This window comes from Eptesicus fuscus, chromosome 17 (assembly GCF_027574615.1).
Source record: "Eptesicus fuscus isolate TK198812 chromosome 17, DD_ASM_mEF_20220401, whole genome shotgun sequence".
Lineage (NCBI taxonomy): Eukaryota > Metazoa > Chordata > Mammalia > Chiroptera > Vespertilionidae > Eptesicus > Eptesicus fuscus.
Genome location: NC_072489.1, coordinates 56,584,675 through 56,603,557, shown reverse-complemented (window position 1 = coordinate 56,603,557; position 18,883 = coordinate 56,584,675). Strand labels below are relative to the sequence as shown.

At 52.3% G+C, this 18,883-nt stretch overlaps 1 protein-coding gene across 1 annotated transcript; it reads right to left on the bottom strand.

Annotated features, from left to right (window-relative positions):
- Nucleotides 1-2,442: 2,442 nt before the first annotated feature.
- Nucleotides 2,443-13,729, bottom strand: BNIP3 (BCL2 interacting protein 3). Its single transcript, XM_008144384.3, has 6 exons — nucleotides 13,399-13,729; nucleotides 6,750-6,900; nucleotides 6,151-6,235; nucleotides 4,746-4,852; nucleotides 4,522-4,671; nucleotides 2,443-3,257 (listed from the first exon to the last, which is right to left on the bottom strand). The coding sequence occupies exons 1-6, from the start codon at nucleotides 13,442-13,444 to the stop codon at nucleotides 3,212-3,214; spliced, it is 585 nt and encodes a 194-aa protein (XP_008142606.1). The 5' UTR covers nucleotides 13,445-13,729; the 3' UTR covers nucleotides 2,443-3,211.
- Between the last annotated feature and the right edge of the window lie 5,154 nt (nucleotides 13,730-18,883).

Below are 18,883 nucleotides of genomic sequence, written 5' to 3'. Positions count from 1 at the left end.
AGACAACTTCTTCCATCTTTCCTTTAAAATGTATTTCCCCCCAAGTAGAAAGCCAGTCTTTGTGTCTTGGATGGGACAGAGCAAAGGCTGTGGGCGTCACTGTGGCTGCGACTGCAGGTCGCTTCAGCTGGCTTAGGAGCTCCGTTCCTGAGGGTCCTCCCCAGAGAAAGGCACTGGCAAGTGAGTACAGGGCACAGAGGGCATTGGGGCTTGCTTGACCTTGATCTCCCAGGAGCTGCATTGTCCTGTGGTTGAGGGAGTGCGGAGGTTGGAGTCGCTGCACTCACACCTCCAGATTTCTGTATTGGTCCCTGTGTATTGAAAGCCCTGAGCTAACACACTTACAGTGCAAACCCACCCCCACCCCCCAGGCCACATGCTGGCCTCCCAATTCTGCTGATGCCTGACTCACTGCCCAGGATGTGCTTGTGCTCTGGGTCAGCACACAATGAAGCAGCCTCAGAGGCCCACTCATCCCTTTCAGAAACTAGATTTACCAGCAAGACCTGCGCTGCTGTGTCCACTGGGCCTTACCTTACATTGCCCAGCCCATTGTGATCCAGTGTTCGGGCCCCACCCCTTCAGTATGGCTTCATTCATCAGGTTCCCTTGTCTCTCTTTGACTTTGGCAATAAGTGAAGCATCACTATGGGTCTGAGTCATTTACACAAATGTCATTCCTCCTTGTACCTTCCCATCTCCCGCTCTGCCCTGTCCCACCCACCCCTCTAGCCAATCCCCATCTCTGGCATATTCACACCATATTCCTTTTTGCACAATGAGATGTGTACATTTTCTTTGGCTTTTTGCGTAAACGATAGCATACATTTTCTATTCTCTTCTCAAACTCTTAATTTGTTCACCCGTCTGCACTGAGGACTCAGTGGGTTCATCTCATCTCCTTTCCAATGGTGGCAGCTGGGGCAGCTCACCTGATAGCAGAGGGTCCCCTTCAAAGATGGACCACCTGATGGCTGTCCCACCCTTCCCAGGTAGTCCTCTCCTCGCCCTCACCACACGGTGGTGGGTGAGTCCCAGGGTAGGATGCAGCGGCCAATCTGAGCGGTCCAGCAATACTTTCTCCCAAGCAGCCAAGTCTGCGGGAGACAGACGGTACCTCCCCTGCAAGACTATCAGAGGACTGGCCTGCCACTGACTAATTTCCTGTCCACTGGGGACATAGATATTCTTGACAATAGCTTAGAAATCAATCACTCAGTATCAGTTAATTGACCCCTCTACCCCCTTTTTTTAAAAAAAATTTTATTTTGGAGAGGGAGAGATAGAAACATCAATGATGAAGCATTGATCAGCTGCTTCCTGCACGCCCCAACTGGGGATTGAGCCCACAACCCAGGCATGTGCCCTGACCGAGAATCAAACCCAGGACCCTTCAGTACGCAAGATGCTCTATCCAAAGAGCCAAATCAGCCAGGGCTCCCCCCTTTTTTAATTTATTTCAGAGGAAGGAAGAGGGAGAGATCAACAATGAGAATCCTCAGTCAGCTCCCTCCTACATGCCCCCCGACTGGGGACCAAGCCCACTACCCGGGCATGTGTCCTGACTGGGAAGCTAACGGTGACCTCCTAATTCATAGGTCAATGCTCAACCACTGAGCCACACCAGCCAGGCATGTTTTAATTTATTTTAATCCAAAACTGTTTGGATTGTGTATTGTTTACTTGTTATTCAATGACTAAGTATTATTTGTATTAATAGTAGAAAGGTCTATTTGCAAAAGTTTAATTATAATACTATTACCCTACCTGAAAAAAAACAAAAATATACATACATATACACACTTTAAGGAAACTGTCCACTAGAACAATGTCGTGTGATGGGAAAAGCCTCTAGAAAAACCTCGTCTCCACCTCATTGGAATGTGGAAACATTCTCAGCCCTTCACCAAGAGCTTAGTGATGCCATCAGCGACAGGGACAAGAGCACCTGCCTATCAAGGGCCCAAGTGCCTGACAGATGGTTCAGATGGCAATGGGGGGTCACTAGCTCTTTAAGAGGTGCCAATTCTATGGACACTGACCTTTCCCAGACGTGCTGAGTGCAACGCCAATGTCGTGACACAGAGAAGCCCATCCGTTTCCCAGGAAAGACACACTTGCTGGCTAAATGGGACCTTAGACTCTCTTTAGAGGGTACATGCCAAAGTACTCTGATGCCATTCAGCCAGCTGTCTGCCAATGAGAGGGCTGTGAATCATCTCAATATAAACAGGTTTTTTAAAATGAAATTGACATTTATTTTAACACAACTGCATTTAATATGGAAAAGTGAAATACACAACAGCATAAACAGCATACCAGAGGCAGCCTTGAAAAAACCATGCTGAAGAGAACATAATCAGACAACGGGACTATGCCTGGTTTAACCCTAAAGCGTTCATAGTTTTCCTTTTAAACTAAATACAAATACAGTAATCTCTGAAGGATTTGGCAAAAATTTATTTCCTATTTCCAGTCTTTTAAAGTAGACACTGATTTACTTAAAATGAAGCTGAATCTCAGAGCACGCAAAAAAATGAACACAAATGAGCCTAAACACAGCGATCCCGAGTGGGGACAGGAAGGTGCTTTAGCAGGTGTCCCAGGTGCATCATCTATGTGGTCACACAGTCGCCGCCCTGCCCTAGCACGCAGGCCAGTGTCTGCACTGCACAGGGCCCGGCCTGTGTCCTGGGCCCTATCACAGCTCAACAGCTGACAGTGAAGAGTGGTCTTCACAGACCCCTGCATCCATGTCCAGGGTGCCCTACAGCCGTGTGGATGTAAGGCCACATGTTTATTGGGATAAACCATTTATGGAGTCACTTTAATAATGTTATTCATCCTTTCAAAGTAGGGAGAATTTTAACTGAATTAAGGTTACAGATAATTTTATTAAAATACTACATCATGACTAGCATGGTAAAATTATTTATACTCATATTTATAATATCAAAGAAAAGTTACCACCACATTATTCCAGTAGTATTAGTGTGACATGCTCATTGGTTGATCCCACAGGTACGGATGGTTCTAGGTTAGCGTGGTTTCAGTGTCTATTCTTCATCTCACTAAATCAGGCACCCAGCATTTACAGAACAAATCAACACAGTGGCCAGCCACCAAGGCCCAGGACAGCGCCTCAGTGAGCCATGTCACAAGCTCCAGTATGAATCCCGCTCCCTTGTGAAAAGCCGATTCCGATTCCTCATCAGAAGGTGCTGGTGGAGGTGGTCAGACGCCGCCCGATGTAGATCCTGAGCAGAAAAGAAAGGTGAGCGCAAGCCCAGGACTCCACGGCCGGGCAGCCGTGAGCCCTGTCCCCATGCCAGCTCAGACTGGCTGCATGGTGACCTAGTGTTCCCACCACTGTGCATTCTACAGTCACCTCATGCCCCCCAACGTCCCCACGAAGGAGGGACTCCCCAACTTGCATGAGCACACTAGAGTCCAGGAATGCAACAGCCTGCTGGACAGGCATTGCACATGGTACTGACTACCAACCTCAGCGGCCATGGCAGACGAGGGTGTGACTCCAGGAAAGGGGGACGGAAATGGAGGAGCCTAGCAGGCACAACGAATGGTTAGGACGTGACTGGAGAGGGGAGCCCCAGGGGGTCAAGTTAATTTTGGAAGGAAGGATGCAGGGCAGCTATCAGGTGGGAGCTGGCTGCAGACCCTACCCTGACGGCCCTGCCCCCTCAGAATCTGAGGCGCTGGTTCTGGAGAAAGCTCCAGAAATCACTGCATATACACACCTAGGCGAGTGTGACCTGAAAAGCATTGGACACGATAAATCTGGACACGCTGACATCGAGGAGGCCACCCGGGAAGCCATTCTCATAGGCAGAACTGTGGTCTCCCTCTGCCTCAGACTCGAGCCCTCACGCCAAGTGGCACCAGCCTACATCAGAAGCTGGCCCACCCAGTCTGTCCAGTGAGCTGCAGCCATAGAGCACCGTCACCCAGCAGGACAAGTGAGGCCACCACCCCATGCAGGCTGGGGTGAGCCAGAGAGAAGCGCAGCCCCTTCTCCCCAGATTCATGCCCAGTGCCTCAGCGCTGTCTGGGTAAAAGGTCCCTAGGATGTGTAGCTGAACTTGTTTTCTGCCTCATTAGTGCAAGAAGCCAGAGAACGAGAGCGTCGTGTCCCTGCTGAGGGGGCGGCAGGAGTCCGAGTGACAGCACCTCTGCAGCAGAAAGGGGCGTGCAGTGTGCACACAGCGGGCCGAGGCGGGGCCGGTCACCTGCGCCTGCACACGGACAGCACGGCTAAGGCAGCCAGCACGAGTCCTGCTTATGTGCCCTCGCCTGTACCGGCAGCGCCAGTGCCAGGCTGGCCTGGGGGGTAGGGGGCGGCGCTCCCAGGGTCACGGTCATGTTTGTTTCCTGACCTAGACAATGATCACATGGACATGTTTGCTTACAGTTACATAAGCTGTGACTTATGGCCTATTATTGTAGTGAAATGCTTAAAAGGAAGTCACTGAGACCTAGAACTGTCCAGGCAGGATCACTTACCCCAACCCAATGGCCAGCAGGTGTGAGAGCAGCAGAGACGGAAGGAAGACTTTGAGAAACTCAGCCGAAAAGACACCCCCTTTCTTCATGACGCTTGTGTTCCTCATGCTGAGGGTGGCCGTGCGCTTGGGGTGCCTGAACAGGAACTCCCTGCAGAGGGAAGAGCTGTGAGCTCGCTGGCAGGCTCCACCTCAAAGCTAGTTCTTGATGCTCAAAATACTCACTTAGGGGGGATGTTTTCCGGCCGGCTTGACCAGTCCCATATCCAGTCTGAATTTTTCTTTAGGATGCTTTCAACTTCTTTCCTCCTCTCAATGTAATCTTCTTCAGACTAAGAGAAAGTGAATGTTAAAAACCGAGGAACCACCGCCCCCCGCCCAGCATCAGACCAGAGGCTGATCTCTGAGCCGGGTCCGTGGGCGGAGGGTGGGCTGTGGGGCTGCATCTCACGCTCTTCCCCCTTTACGGACAGACAGACACTGTGGCCAAAGCCCCAACTGTGAGATCTAGTGGCAGTAAGAGCAGCAAATACTGTCCCAAGGAAGCCACATGAAGGGAGGACAGAGGCGCCACAAAGACGCTGATGGCGAGCTGGCACAACAGAAGGAAATGAAAACTGCGAACACTGTGGAGCAAACAGTGTTGAGAGAAAGCTGCTCTCGCGTGAAATGGCAGGGAAAGCCAAACTCCTAGACTGTGATGCAGCTACGTTGGTAAAGTCCTGTAACAAGACACTAACGAAAGGGGACTTGAACAAGTAGGATTATAGGTGCTTTTGCATCTTAAAAATTCTGTATCTGAGCATAAAATTCGTTTTTAGAATCCGAAAAAAACAAAACCACTTAACATTTTAGAATTGCTCCAGAACGCAAAGCCAAACAGACATCGGGGCACCCCAGCTGGGAGTGGACCCCAGTGTCTGGGGCAGGAACTTCTGTGGGTCCTGGAAGCCTCTGGTGCCAGACAAAGCCTGGGGAATAAGGGTTCCTCCTGTCCTGAGGAGACCATCCTGGGAGAGGCATTTCCTGTGCCAAGCTGAGCGAAGGAGGCTGGCCCTCGCCACTGACGCACATCTGCTAGGGCCACCACCCTGTGCTCCCTCACAGCAAAGCTCAGTGCCTGACATGTCAGAACAGGGACCTTGGGCTGAAATGACCAGCCTGGTTAGCTCCTAACTAACCCACCCAAACACCCACCAGTTAGCATGGCCTGAGATAGTTTCTGGAAGCAACTGGAGGGCCTAACGAGAACGGCCCATCAGCATTTCGACCACAATGGTAGAGCTGCCCTGAGTGGCTTGGAGAGAATGCCGGCTCTCCCACAGACATTAAAACCCATTCACAGCCCAATCTACAGTCAAGAAGACCGTGACTACCACTAATGACCCCAGATACCCTTCCCACAGGCCACTCACACCCTCTCCAGGCCATAGGTATATGGGATAGAGGGTCCCACCCTATGTCCTACCTAAGCCCATAACTAGCCGGCTCACTGAGCCCATGTGTAGAGATGCCCTCACCCCACACGTTCCAGAAAGCAAGAAACGCCCTCAAAGCCAGACGTTTCTCTACTCGGTCCCACTGCCGACTGACCACAGGGGCAGATGGCATACGCAGCCACCCGGCCTACCTGAGAGCTGTTCTTTTCTCCGATGCTATGGCTGTCTGTCTCAGATGCTCGGTTCGTGTCCTGTGGGGTCTGTGAGCGAGGTGGGCTAGGAAATGATGTGAATGCGCGTGGGAAAAACAGGACATGTTAGCATTCTCTGCATGAGAGGCAAAGCCCTGCGGACGGGGATGGTCAGTGAGGAGCAGCTTCCCTTACACTGGCACAGGCCAGGGCCAGACCATCTCCCACCTCCCAGCTGAGCTCCACACGCGTCCACCAGCCAGTCCCAGGGGGACACGGGGCAGCCTGAGGGCGGTGGCTTCATCGCCCACTAGCTTGGTGGTCTGTACACAATCCTGGTGAGCACCTGGCCTTTGATCTCGGACTCAGCCATGCTGCCTGAGTCACTGGCCGTGCTGAGGACAGCTGCTCATGACAAAGCTATTGGAGGCGAGGGGGCAGAAGCAGGGGAGGGGACAGGACAGTGTCTGCCCCTTGCTGCATCGTGGTCCCTCCTTCCACCAGAGGACAAGGGGCCGCTGTCTAAGGGAATGGGCACCACAGGCGAGCTGCTCGCTCCTAGTACAGCAGCACTGTGACATGCATGTGTCTGCACCCACCTGTCACAGTGAGAACTCTTGGAGCTGCTCCGTCCAGACTCATGCTGGGCATCCAGCAGGATTTTCTCCATGTCACCATTATAAATAGAAACTGAGGCTGGCACGCTGCTGCCATTCCCGTTACTGCTGAAGTGCAGTTCCACCCAGGAGCCTGTGGGGACAAAACAAGGACAGAGTTAGAATGTCTACCCATGACAACCAGCCCACACCCATTCCCAGCTCTTGCAGCACAGCAGCTGGTCCCACCTCACCCTCCTGAGGAGCCGGACGTGTGTCTGCAGCAGCAGGGTCCGAATGACCAGAGAGCTTTTTTGCACTCAACTTTTATAAGAAAAAGGGTGCCAACAAAAGCTTGCGTTTTAAATGGTAAGGTTTAAACTACCTCTTTTCAAGATTCCCACACCCCAGCGGCACATTCTCACCCTAAGGGCCCAAGTACTATACTTGCTGCTCCGTCTTTATTTACATCAGGAGCCAGAGGAATACACCCTGGACACAACGAAGGTGATTTCTGCCTGAACTTGACTAAGCAGAGCAAGCCATCCGCCCAAGTCACCTGGCTGAGTCCTCTCGGAGTGAGCTCAGCATTTCTAACTTCAACTAAAAATTGACATTAAAATCCCAAACAAATGGGTTCTACCCAGACAGGTTTTACAGATTCAGAACTGTCATGTGATTACTAAAACGTAACACAGAAGCCACTCTCACCCGCAGCACAGAAGCCTCGAGTGAAGCCACTACTTTCAGCGAAGCTGCATCTCCCGAAGCCCGGTGTTTGGCCTGAACTGGATGAACTCCCTCCACCCAGCTGAGCCGGCGCATGTGGTGAGTGGTGCCCAGCAGTGCTCAGGGCTGTGCACCCGGATGACAGGTCTGTACACAAGGGGGGCGTGCTGGGCGAGTGAGGCATGGGGAGCTCTTGGTTTTGCCTGTGTGTCTGTTGGGGGCTTGACAGGTGGGAGAGCTGAAAGATGGAAACAATTCTGGCACGTCCCACCAAAGGACAGTGAGAGCCCTGGACAGAGCGAGCTGTCCTGCAAGTGCTGCCAGGGGGATCCCTCTCGGCTGCAGCTAAGACAGCCACCGTGTGAAGGCAGAGGCTGGGAGGGCCAGGACCCAAGAACAACTCCTGGGGCTTGCCCTTGAGGGGCCAAGTGTGCATGGCTCCATCCTGTGGTTGTTGCATCCAGAACCCCACTGCACGGCCACACCATCATCTAGCCACTCTGTGACACATGGGGCTTGTGTCCAGTGTGGGCAGCTCTGAATGCCACTTCCATAAACATTCCTCTAGACTTCGTGGTGTCCGTGTGCTCTCATCTCTGCTGGAGACACACCCAGGCGTGGGGTTACTGGGCTGAAAGGTGGCAACGTGTGTTCAACGTTACCAGAACCGCCATGCTCTACCAGCAGAGCCGATGTGGCTGTCCGGCATGACCAGCGGCCATCAGACCCAGCCTCATTGTCTTTACACTCCGTCACTGGGAGAGGGGAGCGTCCGTGTGGATTAATTTGCATTTCTCTGATTTGCAACGAAGTTGAACATGTTTCCATGCTTACTGGCCATTTGGGTAGCATCTTTTTAATTAGCTGTTCAAAACTCTCTTTTCTGTTGAGTTTTCCCTCTTTCTGTCTGTAGCAGTTCAATATTCAAGCTAACAGCCTTTCTCCATCTTGAATGTGTTGCAAGTAACTTGCACTGTCTTTTCACTCCGCAACTTCTAATGAACATCAACTCTGGATTTTAATTCAGTCAGATTTTCGACCTTCTAATCTGAGGTCATGAAGGTAGTCTACTGTATTATTTTCAAGAAGCTGCACCGTTCTGACACTCACTCAGCCCTGGGTCAGGGAACCTGAAGCCATCTGTGTGTGATTGACCCGGGGAAGTTTTTTCCCTTCACTGACAAGGCGGCCTCTGCTTCTCCCTCTGCGCAGGGACCAGGAAGAGCACGGGCCCAGGACGGTTCTCTCTTTTGCGCCCTAAGTCTGTGTCTCTGCACACCTGTGCTCCTACATCACTGTGGTGGCACACGGACAGGTAGGGTAGGGACAGAGGGAAGCAGAGTGAACGGAAGACTGAAAATCCATGTTCTGTGGAAACTCAGCAAACTAATTACATTACAGTCATCATCTCCCAAAGGTGAGGGGACTGAGCAGCTGGTCCTCAACCACAGGGCTGCTCCCAGCCACTCATGACTCCCACACTGAGCGGCACCTCCTTCTGAAAGCCCACCAACCCTCAACAGCCTCTGTCATATTAGAAAAAGGCCTGTCAGGACACCAGCCTCCCACCGCACCAACAAAATGATCGCTCAGATTTTCTAATCAACGCCCGTGCTTCGCTAGCCTCTCTCGTTGCTTGTCATGAACACAGCAGGAGGCCAGGGTCTGTCTTGGAGCCCAGGCCTCTCGGCCTCTGCTCTGAGCAGTGCAGTGACTTCAGAGACTTCCCGACATCATTTCCAGAGACTCACTGTGTCTTCATCAAGGCTTCGACCATCTTCCGGGTGTTCTGATGCACCGCAACCCCACGCATCAATGTAAAAACTCAAGCCCTCCTTCCTCCCCTGGGACTCAAGGTGATGCTCAGCCAACGAGCACGCCAGCTCTGGCCCGGTGGCATGGAACAGTACCACAGGCCCCGTGCTGGGCACAGTTCCATTTTCTTAGGTTCAACAGGTTAGTCGGACTCTGGGCCTGGCTTAATGTACTAGATCAGCTCACTATGGTATCTGATGTAAACAGAGTCTTTTGATACCACCTCTGATACTTGTGTGGGGGTTTCCACACCAATAACTAATTCGCCAATACCAACTGGCTGTAACAGTTCAAGTCAAGGCCGCCACTACCGGCAGTTGGGGTCAGGTCCCACAAGTTAAAGGCTTAGTCCCATGGGACTGCCCCACATCAGACACCAGCCGCAAGGGGATGCCAGGGCCCCCACACTCCTGCCTGGCAGACCACAAATTCTAGGTTCCTACAATACCCACCCTCCACACACACACACTCTCACCAGAACTCCCAGAACTTCACTGACGTTCACCCATTTACTAGAAATACACAGCTCAGGAGCAGCCAACTGGAGGAGACGCCAAGAGGCCTCTCCCTGTGCACCCCCCTCCCAGCTCAAGGTTTCATAACCCAAGCTCTAGCCCTAGCCAGTTTTGCTCAGTGGATAGAGCATGGGCCCTGGGACTGAAGGGTCCTGGGTTTGATTACGGTCAAAGCCATGTACGTTGGTTGCAGGCTCAATCCCTGGCCCCGTGCGTGAGACAACCAACTGATGTCTCTCTCACATGGATGTTTCTCTCCCTCTGTCTCTCCCCCTTCCTTCCCCTCTCTAAAAATCAATGGAAAAAAATATCCTCGGGTGAGGACCAGCATAACACAATCTCCAGTCCCTCCCCTCCTGGACTCTGATCACTGAGTTGGTCTTTCCACCTGCATCCTGAGGCTACCCAGGGCCTCACGTCACCTCAAGAGCAGACTCCTGTGTTCCACAGGGGCTCCCTACAAAAGGGGCGGTTGACGAATAGCAAAGACAATCCTATCATTCAAGAACCCCCAAGGGTTTAGAGCTCTGTGCCAGTAGACAGGGAGAACACTAAATAAAAATTTTTAAATGAGGTATAACTGACATATGGCATATAAGTTTTTTCAGGTGTCCATATATTTCATTATACTTCAAGGGCCAACTCAGGGCTCCATGGAGACAAGTATATGCTTTTTAGAATCATCTCATAAAAAGTCCTAAGCATCCTTGAGAAAGTAAAAATCCCATTCTGGACTGCATGCAGCAAGAGCTTTGGGTCTGAAAGTATATTCCAAGGAATGATTTAGTGAAGGGCAAGTTGTATTACTGACTTTAAACAACTGGCACATTAAGAGCAAGTATGATATGAACGGACTTACATCTTGCAAGAAAGATAGGGTTACAGTTGCTTCATAACCTTAGAAAATTTCCTCAGAGTCGAAAAAAATCTGCCAAATAACTGGCCTCATAATGAGGCCTGGGAAGAAACAGGTGCTGTTGCTGATCAAGGGGAGCCCTCATGCCTAGCTGCCTGCCACACCTGCTTGTATTTTACGATAACGACACAGCAAGCCAACCTCTGAACAAGGTGGCCGAGATTAAGTGTCCACCAGCCCTTTCTGGACAGACCCGAGGGAATGGAGCCCCACAAGGCCACCCCACACTCTAGCCCCAGGAGGCAGGTCCCACCAGTGCCTACAGGGAATCACCTGTGGTGCGTTTCCAGTTCCCAGAGGCCAACGCACTGCACTCCGCAAATTCTGATTTGCAGTGCCGGGCAGGAGCCCAGCAAATACAGTATTTTGAAAAGGCTACAATGAGAGGCAGGGTTAAAAACGACTGGCTAGACTAGAGGGGATGACAAGTACCCAAATCACTTTCTATAAGAACAGAGGGGTTTGGAGAAGGCCTGGCAGCCCAGAGGGAGAGCCTGGGGCAGAGCAGCTACGGGGAAGGAGGGGCACAACCACCCTAGTCACAGAGGCGTCTTCCCTGGGAGAGGTGGGACAGGAACAAGACTTGACTGAAAGGGGATTCCCCAAAAAGTGAAATAAAGTGATTCTGAACATAAAGCCATCTGATTTTTCCTTAAATGCTGTCACTTGCCCACTGGGCTTGATGACTGTGACGATCTGTGAAATGTAATTGGGCTAGGACTTAGATGTCTGAAACCCCTTTAGGCTCTCAAACTGCATGGTCCTAAGTCCCCTCAAATAAATCATTAGTTCTCTCTTCATACACTTTTGTCGGTGGTGAGCACCTATGAAGAGGGGGGCTGTCTCCCAGTGGAGGCTGGGTACCCTCTTGAAGGATGCGCTCATGCGAAGAGGGGCCTCCTGGGAAGGAAGCCAAGCACCTCCCCTCCCCCGTCCTGTGGAAACACCGGACGAAAAGCCATCTCCCTGCTGTTTAGCAGTTGTGGATCTGACAAAAAGGCACCGGAACACCTTGCAAGTCAACAGTTCTAACTAGAATGGGCCAGGAGGTGGGGGGGAAACATTCGGTCCCCGCCAATACAAGGAAAGAGGCAAGTGCTGTTGTTGTGGGCTTGGCTACTCAGTCCTCGTCAGACGTAAACAAGAGGGAACCAAATCAGAGCAGAGGCCAGGCCAGGAATCCTCGGTTCACATTTCCAGGGCAGCTGCCCTTCCCCACGGCTCCTCCCACAGGCCGGAGAGTGGCGTGTGCCCGGCCGCACGTACACAGGAGCAAATGGCCCAAAGAGCCCTTACCATGAGTTTCCACTCCCTGTGTAACCACCTTTTTATAGAATAAGCAAAACAGAAAAACCAATCTTTTCATTCGTGAGCTGGCGTTTTGCATTGCCAGTGAGTCAGCAGTTCGGTGTCAATCAGGGGAGGGAGACGTGCGCCCCTCGGGAGGACTCGGAACCTCCCAAACTAAATCTGAACCAGTACGGAAAACGGTCAGCAAGTGAGCAGTCTGATAATTAGAAAAGGGATGGTTGTAAGGCAAAGAAAGGGTTTATGGTTGACAAAACACCCACTGAGTCTTGTGTGAAGAAAGACAGCAAAGATTTAATCCCTTAATCTAGTTCAAACAAAATAATTAGGCAATTTCAAAATTTACGATTACAGAATTGTTCAAATGTGGGTGTACTTTTTAAATACATGTTATATACAATGTATTGGGCTAATTAAGCTCACTAACTTTATCTGAATAATTAACGATTTTAATATTCATTCTGGAAGGTTTGAACAGTCCTCCTAAAGCTTATTTACATGCTCATTTTGCTTAGTAAACTCTTGCTTCAGAGAACACGAAGGTCGACGGCCACCGAACCCTTCCTCCCACTCCCCGGCCTCCGGATCCCGGGATGGGCCCGAAGGAGCCGGGCCCAGGGGCGGACCTCCAGGCCGCCACCACTCAGCGGCGCAAGGAAGCAACGCGGCCCCGAGCGCGGGGACCGAGACCAGCAAGCGCGGGGCACCCGGCGAGGTGCTCCTAAGCTCTGCACCGGCTGCAGGACCGAGCTGCCGGAACCGGTCCTCCTGCTGCTGTTTTGAAGCCGCAAATCAATCCTGAGCTTTGTTTTGGAATGACTTTCCCGTGCAAGTGGGACATGAACTTGAAAAAGCCTGTTCGCACGCCTATCCCATTTTTTTAAACGCTGTCCACCTCTCACCCTGAGAGCGGCCAGTGGACTCGTGCCTGCTGGCGTCTTTCCTTCTCCCCCAGCGAGTCCCACCCGCCACCAGGGACGGCACCGCCGCTCGCTACAGCCAGCCCTGGTCCGAACTACACGATGCGACCTGGAACGCCGTCTTTAAGGAGCCGTGGCATCTCCGCTTGCCCTTCGCCGCAGAATTTAGGCTTGTTGGTGGAATCCAATCCGTGTCCAGACCCCCTCCCCCCACCAGAGAGCTACCCCCGCGGGCGGAGCAACTGGGGCCATCCCCCGTCCGGGAGACCCAGCCTGGCGGCCCCGGACCCCCGCCTTGGGGAGCGGCCCCGAGCCCGCTGCGCAGACCCCCGCCCCCCGAAGGGGACGGCGCGCCCCGCCCCACAGGCGCAGCCTCGGCTCCGGCTCCCGCTCCCGTCCCGGGGAGGCCTCCCACTGCAGCCTCCCCGACCCCCAGCCCCGGGGCTCACCCTGCAGGCTCTCCTCCTGCAGTCCGGGAGTCCCGCTCTGCGACATGGCGCCGGAGGGAGGGCGCTGCGGCCGGCGCGTGGGGCCGGGGCCGGGCTTGGTGGAGTGTCAGGCGCTCAGAAGTGGACGGCGGGAGCCGGAACACGAACTCGGGGAACAGGAGGCCGAGCAACGTCAGCCCGAGACCCCGACAGACTGCCGCGCGCCGACAGACGCAAGGCAGATAAGCGGCGGATAAGCGACGGCGTCGCCCATTGGCCAAGGGGCGAGGCCTGCGTGTGCGCGAGGGCGGGGGGCGCGCGGGGCGCGTGCGGCGCGTGCGGCGCGTGCGCGGGTTGGGTCTGAGGCCTCGTCTGAGGTTTGGAGCGCGCTTGCGCGGTTGGGACCTTAGCAACGGGACACGAGTTCGTTGGGCGGGGTCTGAAGATCCGGGCTCTGTACGCAGGTGCGGGGCTGGGGGGGGGGAGGGGGGCGGTCTTCCTAGAGTGAGAGGCGGGCCCAAAGCGTGGGCGGGGCTACTCCGCTGGGGGCGGGGCGCCGTTAGGGGGACCGGGACCCACTTGGTCCAATGGCAGGTGGAGCGGGTGGTGAGCATCCGTCCTACAGGTGGACCTACGCGAAGTGCAAGTGCACAAGGCGATGAGGACACTGAGGCCCGCAGGGCCATCTGTAATGTGGCCTGAGGGTTTCCTGTTCTCCCTGAAGCATCACGGGCAATGAAGGGAAGGAGAAGTCGAGATGGACCAGGGGCTTGCTGGGGGCCGGCATGTGGAACCAAACCAGGCTAGGCCATCTGTAAAGACAAATGCGACACACCCCGTGGCCGCCAGCTCCGGGAGGCCAGCCCCTCACCTGCAGTGACCAGCCAGGAGGCAGCCTGCTCTAAGTCAGACTTGCAGAAAGTGTGTGGACTACAGGGGCCACGTGCTGTTGACGAGCTCAGGGAAGGCTTGCCTGCTGGCTTTGCAAACTCAGAAACCTAAAGCAACCACAAAGGGTGGTCTTAAATTAACACTGTTTAACTAAAAGCAGTTTATGGCAGGTCCTAGGCTAGAATCTTCCCTGACAAAAGTCAATCTTGACCTTAACTCAGGCTGCCTATTGTCTTTTGCTTCTCGCAAAGCAGACCTTTGGAATGGCAGGGTAACTCCCCTTTTTCCAGACCCCTCAGGGCACAAGGGCGGAGACCATAAATCCTCTCATTGTTGTGTTAATTGTAAAAGATGTATGTGTCTATTATTAGGGCCAGAAATATAATATTGGGGACTAGCTATTAATTATGTTAACATTATAAAAAATTGAAACCTATAAAGTATTTTTGTGAGTTTATTTGAGTCAAACTGTCGACATACGCTGGGAAGCAGAACCTCAATGAATTGAGATAATGTTCCGGAGAATGGCGGGTTACATCTGTATTTATACATTGCAATCAAAGGAAAGGGTCATAGGTGGGTTACATGAAATCCATTGGTGATAGACTAAGAGAGGCAGCAGAAAGCAAAGTGGGAAAAATCCCTGGGATTGGATAAAAACTAAAATGATAGGCACGTACTTAGGTGGGTGCAGGAACAATTAACATGATAATGAAGGAATTTGTAGTATCTGTCCTTGAGCCCAGCACATTAGGTTGTGCCCCAAGGGGTCCAGAAAAAGGGAAGTTACAAGTTACCCAGACATTTCAAAGGGTATGTTATCATAGATGCAAAAAGACAGATAGGCTCAGTTAAGGTAAAGGTTGACCTTGTCGGTGAAGATACCGGCCTAGGAGATAACTACCCACCATCACTGCTTTTAGTTAAAAGTTTAATTTCAGACCATCCTTTGTGGTTAACTTTAGGTCTCTGAGTTTGCAAGACCACCACACAGGCCTCCCCTGAGCTTGTCAGGTTAGCATGTGGCCCCTTTCGTCCACAATTATAAGAAATAAAATAAGAAATATTATTCATGCTCTGTTAACCATTATTGTTTTGTTCTGATTAAAGAAAGCACATTCTAACCTGGCTGGGGGCTGACGCCCTGGGACGTCAGGGTGCATTCCACCCTCCTGTCCCGAAAACTGCCGGTCATTATGGAAAGATTTACCGCCTCTTGACAGAAACAATCTAACCCTGGAGGCACCTGCTCTTTATAACCCCCAGCCCCCATTGCCTGCAATCTGGTCCCCAAGGCACCCACCTCGGCCACCCCCGCCCCCACCCCCGCCCGCATAATTTGTAATTGAAAGGTTTGCGACGCAGGAAACAAGACACAGAGTCCAGGCGATGGAAAGGGGGGGAGGTTTTAATCTTGCGCTCCCGGGCGAAACTCACCGGTCCGAGAGTGGGCCAGGGGAGTTCGCGCCAAAACAGGGGCTTAGGTACTTCCTTTATACAGCCGTTTGGTGAGGGGAGGGTGGAGGGCATGAGAGGTGTGGAATTCCTGCCTCGGGCAGGGGTTTGGGAAGGCTAGCAAGGGTCTGGGAAGGCGCCAGTTATCTGCCAGTTATCTTCATCACCATCTACCTTGCGGATGCTTGCATGGCTGTGGTCTTTCCCCCCTGCCTCGACCTAACAGTAATCTGTAATGATTATACCTTGCCTGCTTTCCCATGCCTGAAATTCCTCCTTTCCCAGGTAATCTTTGTCCTTCTACCTGCTGCTCTCCCACACTGCCGGCATTATTGGAATAAACGCTCACCTGTGACTCAACCCCGTCGCTGCTTAATTGGCTCAAGTAGTGGCAGGCAGCCCGGACCCCCTTGCTGGTCGGGTTGCACTGCCATTTTACTGTTAAGTATCCTGCACCCACCGATGTGAGAGATGGATGCACCTATCCTCTTACTTACCATTCCCAGAGATTACCCACCTGCTTTGCTTTCTGCCATCTCCCTAATCTATCCCCAGTGGATTTCATGTCACCCACGTACGTCTTTTCCCTTCATTTGTAATGTATAAATAAGGAGCAAAACTGCCATTCTCTGGACTTCCATGCCAATTCGTTAATTTTGCTTCCCTGCAGTTGTTGACAGTTTGGCTCAAATACACTCACAAAAACTCTCTTAGGTGTGAAAGTTTCTTATGTTGACATGTGTCTCCTAGCAACTGGAAACCCCACAACAACCTTTGTAACCATCAGCCCCAATGGACTTCCCATTTCTGTCTCAGCTGCCAGCTCAGGACCCACCAGGGAAAGCCAGAATGCTCCCTGACCAATCGGGGTTCCCTGCTCCAGGCTCTGTGGGACCCCAGCCTCCATCAGGGCGCACTGGAGCCCCCCCTTTCTACCATGAAGTCTCCCACTCCCCTGCCTGCTTTTGGATCTCTGCTGGACCCAGCCACAGTTGGACCCCCGCTACTGAAGCTCTGATGACTGCAGCCTCTGCTGTCCTCATCTGAAGTCTTCGATTTGTTAACTTAAGAAACATTCAAACCTGAAAAGAGTGTTTGTGAGTTTACTTGAGCCAAACTGTTGACAATTGCTGGGAAGCAGAATTTCAACGCATTGAGACATGGCTCCGAAGAATGGCGGCTTTTCACTTAGTTTTACAAATTCCTATCAGAAGGTTACATGAAATCCATTGGTGATAGATGAGGGAGGTGGGAGAAAGCAAAGCCAGGAAACCTCTGGGATTGGATAAAAAGAGAAATGATAGACACGTGCTTCTTTTACATACGTGGGTGCAGGTTAGTTAAGAGTCCACAACTCAAAACATTCTAACAATAACAACGAGGGAACTTGTGGTTTTGCCCTGAGGGGGTCCAGAAAAAAAGGGAAGTTACAAGTTACCCTGACATACCACAGGTATGTTAACTTAGACAAAAAGACAATAGGCTCAGTAAAGATCGAAGTGGATCTTTGCCAGGGAAGATACTGTCCTAGGACGTGACTACCCGCCATAGCCTGCTTTGTCATTGAAGGATTTCATTGCAGACCATCCTTTGTGGTTACTTGAGGTCTCTTGAGTTGGCAAGGCGCCAGGCAGGCCTCCCTGCGTTGGTGAGGTGAGCACGTGGCCCGCCGTTTCCAGTGGAGATGCGGCTGCTCCTGAGAGGGGCACTCCCTCGGCTCTCTTTCTGGAGCTGGAGGCGCTGGCCTTCCCTTCCGTGGGGCCCTCCATTTTCATTCTCATTGATTCAGTGAGACGCCACCCTTGTCCTGGCAGTGTCGGGTGGTGCAGCAGAAAACACAGGGAGCAGCTGCCCCGCGGACACAGGTGGCACCCACAGAAAGTGGCCACGCCACACCGCTCCCCTCCTCCACAGCCCTCTGAGGCTCCTCTGCTGGGGGAGCTGCCGACACCTCGCCTTCCAGCCCAGACACAGGGCTTCTCCACTAGCTGGGTGCTCTCTCAGCTCTCTCAGCCGTGTCTGTAGTTCAGGTTAGAGGGCTTGCACATTTTGGTCAGACGTATCCCTAAATATTCATATTTTAATGTTACTGTAATTACCATCCTTGTTATATTTCATTGGGTTGTTTATCGCTGGTATTTAGAAACATAATTGGTTTTTGTGTGTTGTCTCACCCTGCAACCTGCTAAGCTCACCGAAATGTGTAAATTTTATAAGCCCTCTGAGTCTCTTACAGGCCATTACCCAGAAGTGCTTAAGTGAAAATATTCCTTTCACAACCTGGTTTTCCCTCCCCAGGTAGAACTCTCTACAAGCCCCCCCACACACACACATACATGTTTACTCTTAAAGAGAAACCACTGAACCTGGCTAGTGTAGTCAATGTAAATAAGTAGAACAACAAATCAAAGTTTCTCTCTCTCGCTTTCTCTCAAATCAATAGATAAAAATTTAAAAATAAATAAATAAAAACCTTCCTTTTTGTGCAACCCCTGGGAGTGCCTTCTAGAGTCGGACGGGTTGCTGCCTGGGTTATGGGTGGATTGTAAAGCCAATTCCACCTCCAAATGTACTCGGTTGAATTTGTGTTTTGACATGTGAAGGGGAAAAGTGCGCATCAGGAGAGCCAGGCCTGTTACCTTGTCGTGCGCCACAAAGTTCTGAGCCCTGGCACGTCTGCTCCCATCTCAGCCTCACCGCCACCGGGCAGGTAGGCTGGGCTACTGGTCTTTTTTTACAAGCAGAGGGTACCTTTGACTGAAGTAAAGTGCATTTCGTGACTCAGACTGGAAGGAGGTACCTGCCATCCGCGGGACAGGCCAAGGCTTAGCAGGCGAAGGTGTGAAAGTCCAACAGGACTCAGTGAACCGCAAACAGCCCAGTGCTGAGTGGACAAAGAACAAACACAAAACTCAAATGGCCTGTGACCGTATGAAAAGATGCTTAGCTGGGGGACAGGGAGTGGCCTGGGGTGGTTAGGGTCTGCCTGGAGTCAACTGGGAAAGCGAGCGGCAGGGGGGAGGTACTGGTCTGAGAGGGCAGCAGCGGCCGCAGTCACAGTGCCAGACGGGACCGCAGGTGGGAGAGGCCCAGCATTTCCAGAGCCTCCAAGGCCCGGCAGAGGCAGCCCCAGGGGACAGTCCCCGCGGATCACCTCCCA

Excerpts from the sequence above, each read along its gene's own strand:
- BNIP3 (XM_008144384.3), bottom strand. The coding sequence starts at position 13,444 with ATGTCGCAGAGCGGGACTCCCGGACTGCAGGAGGAGAGCCTGCAGG. Across the intron at positions 4,672-4,745 it reads CCGGAAAACATCCCCCCTAA|GGAGTTCCTGTTCAGGCACC; the intron begins GTGAGTATTTTG and ends TTCCCTCTGCAG. Across the intron at positions 3,258-4,521 it reads CTGCTGGCCATTGGGTTGGG|GATCTACATCGGGCGGCGTC; the intron begins GTAAGTGATCCT and ends TTTTCTGCTCAG.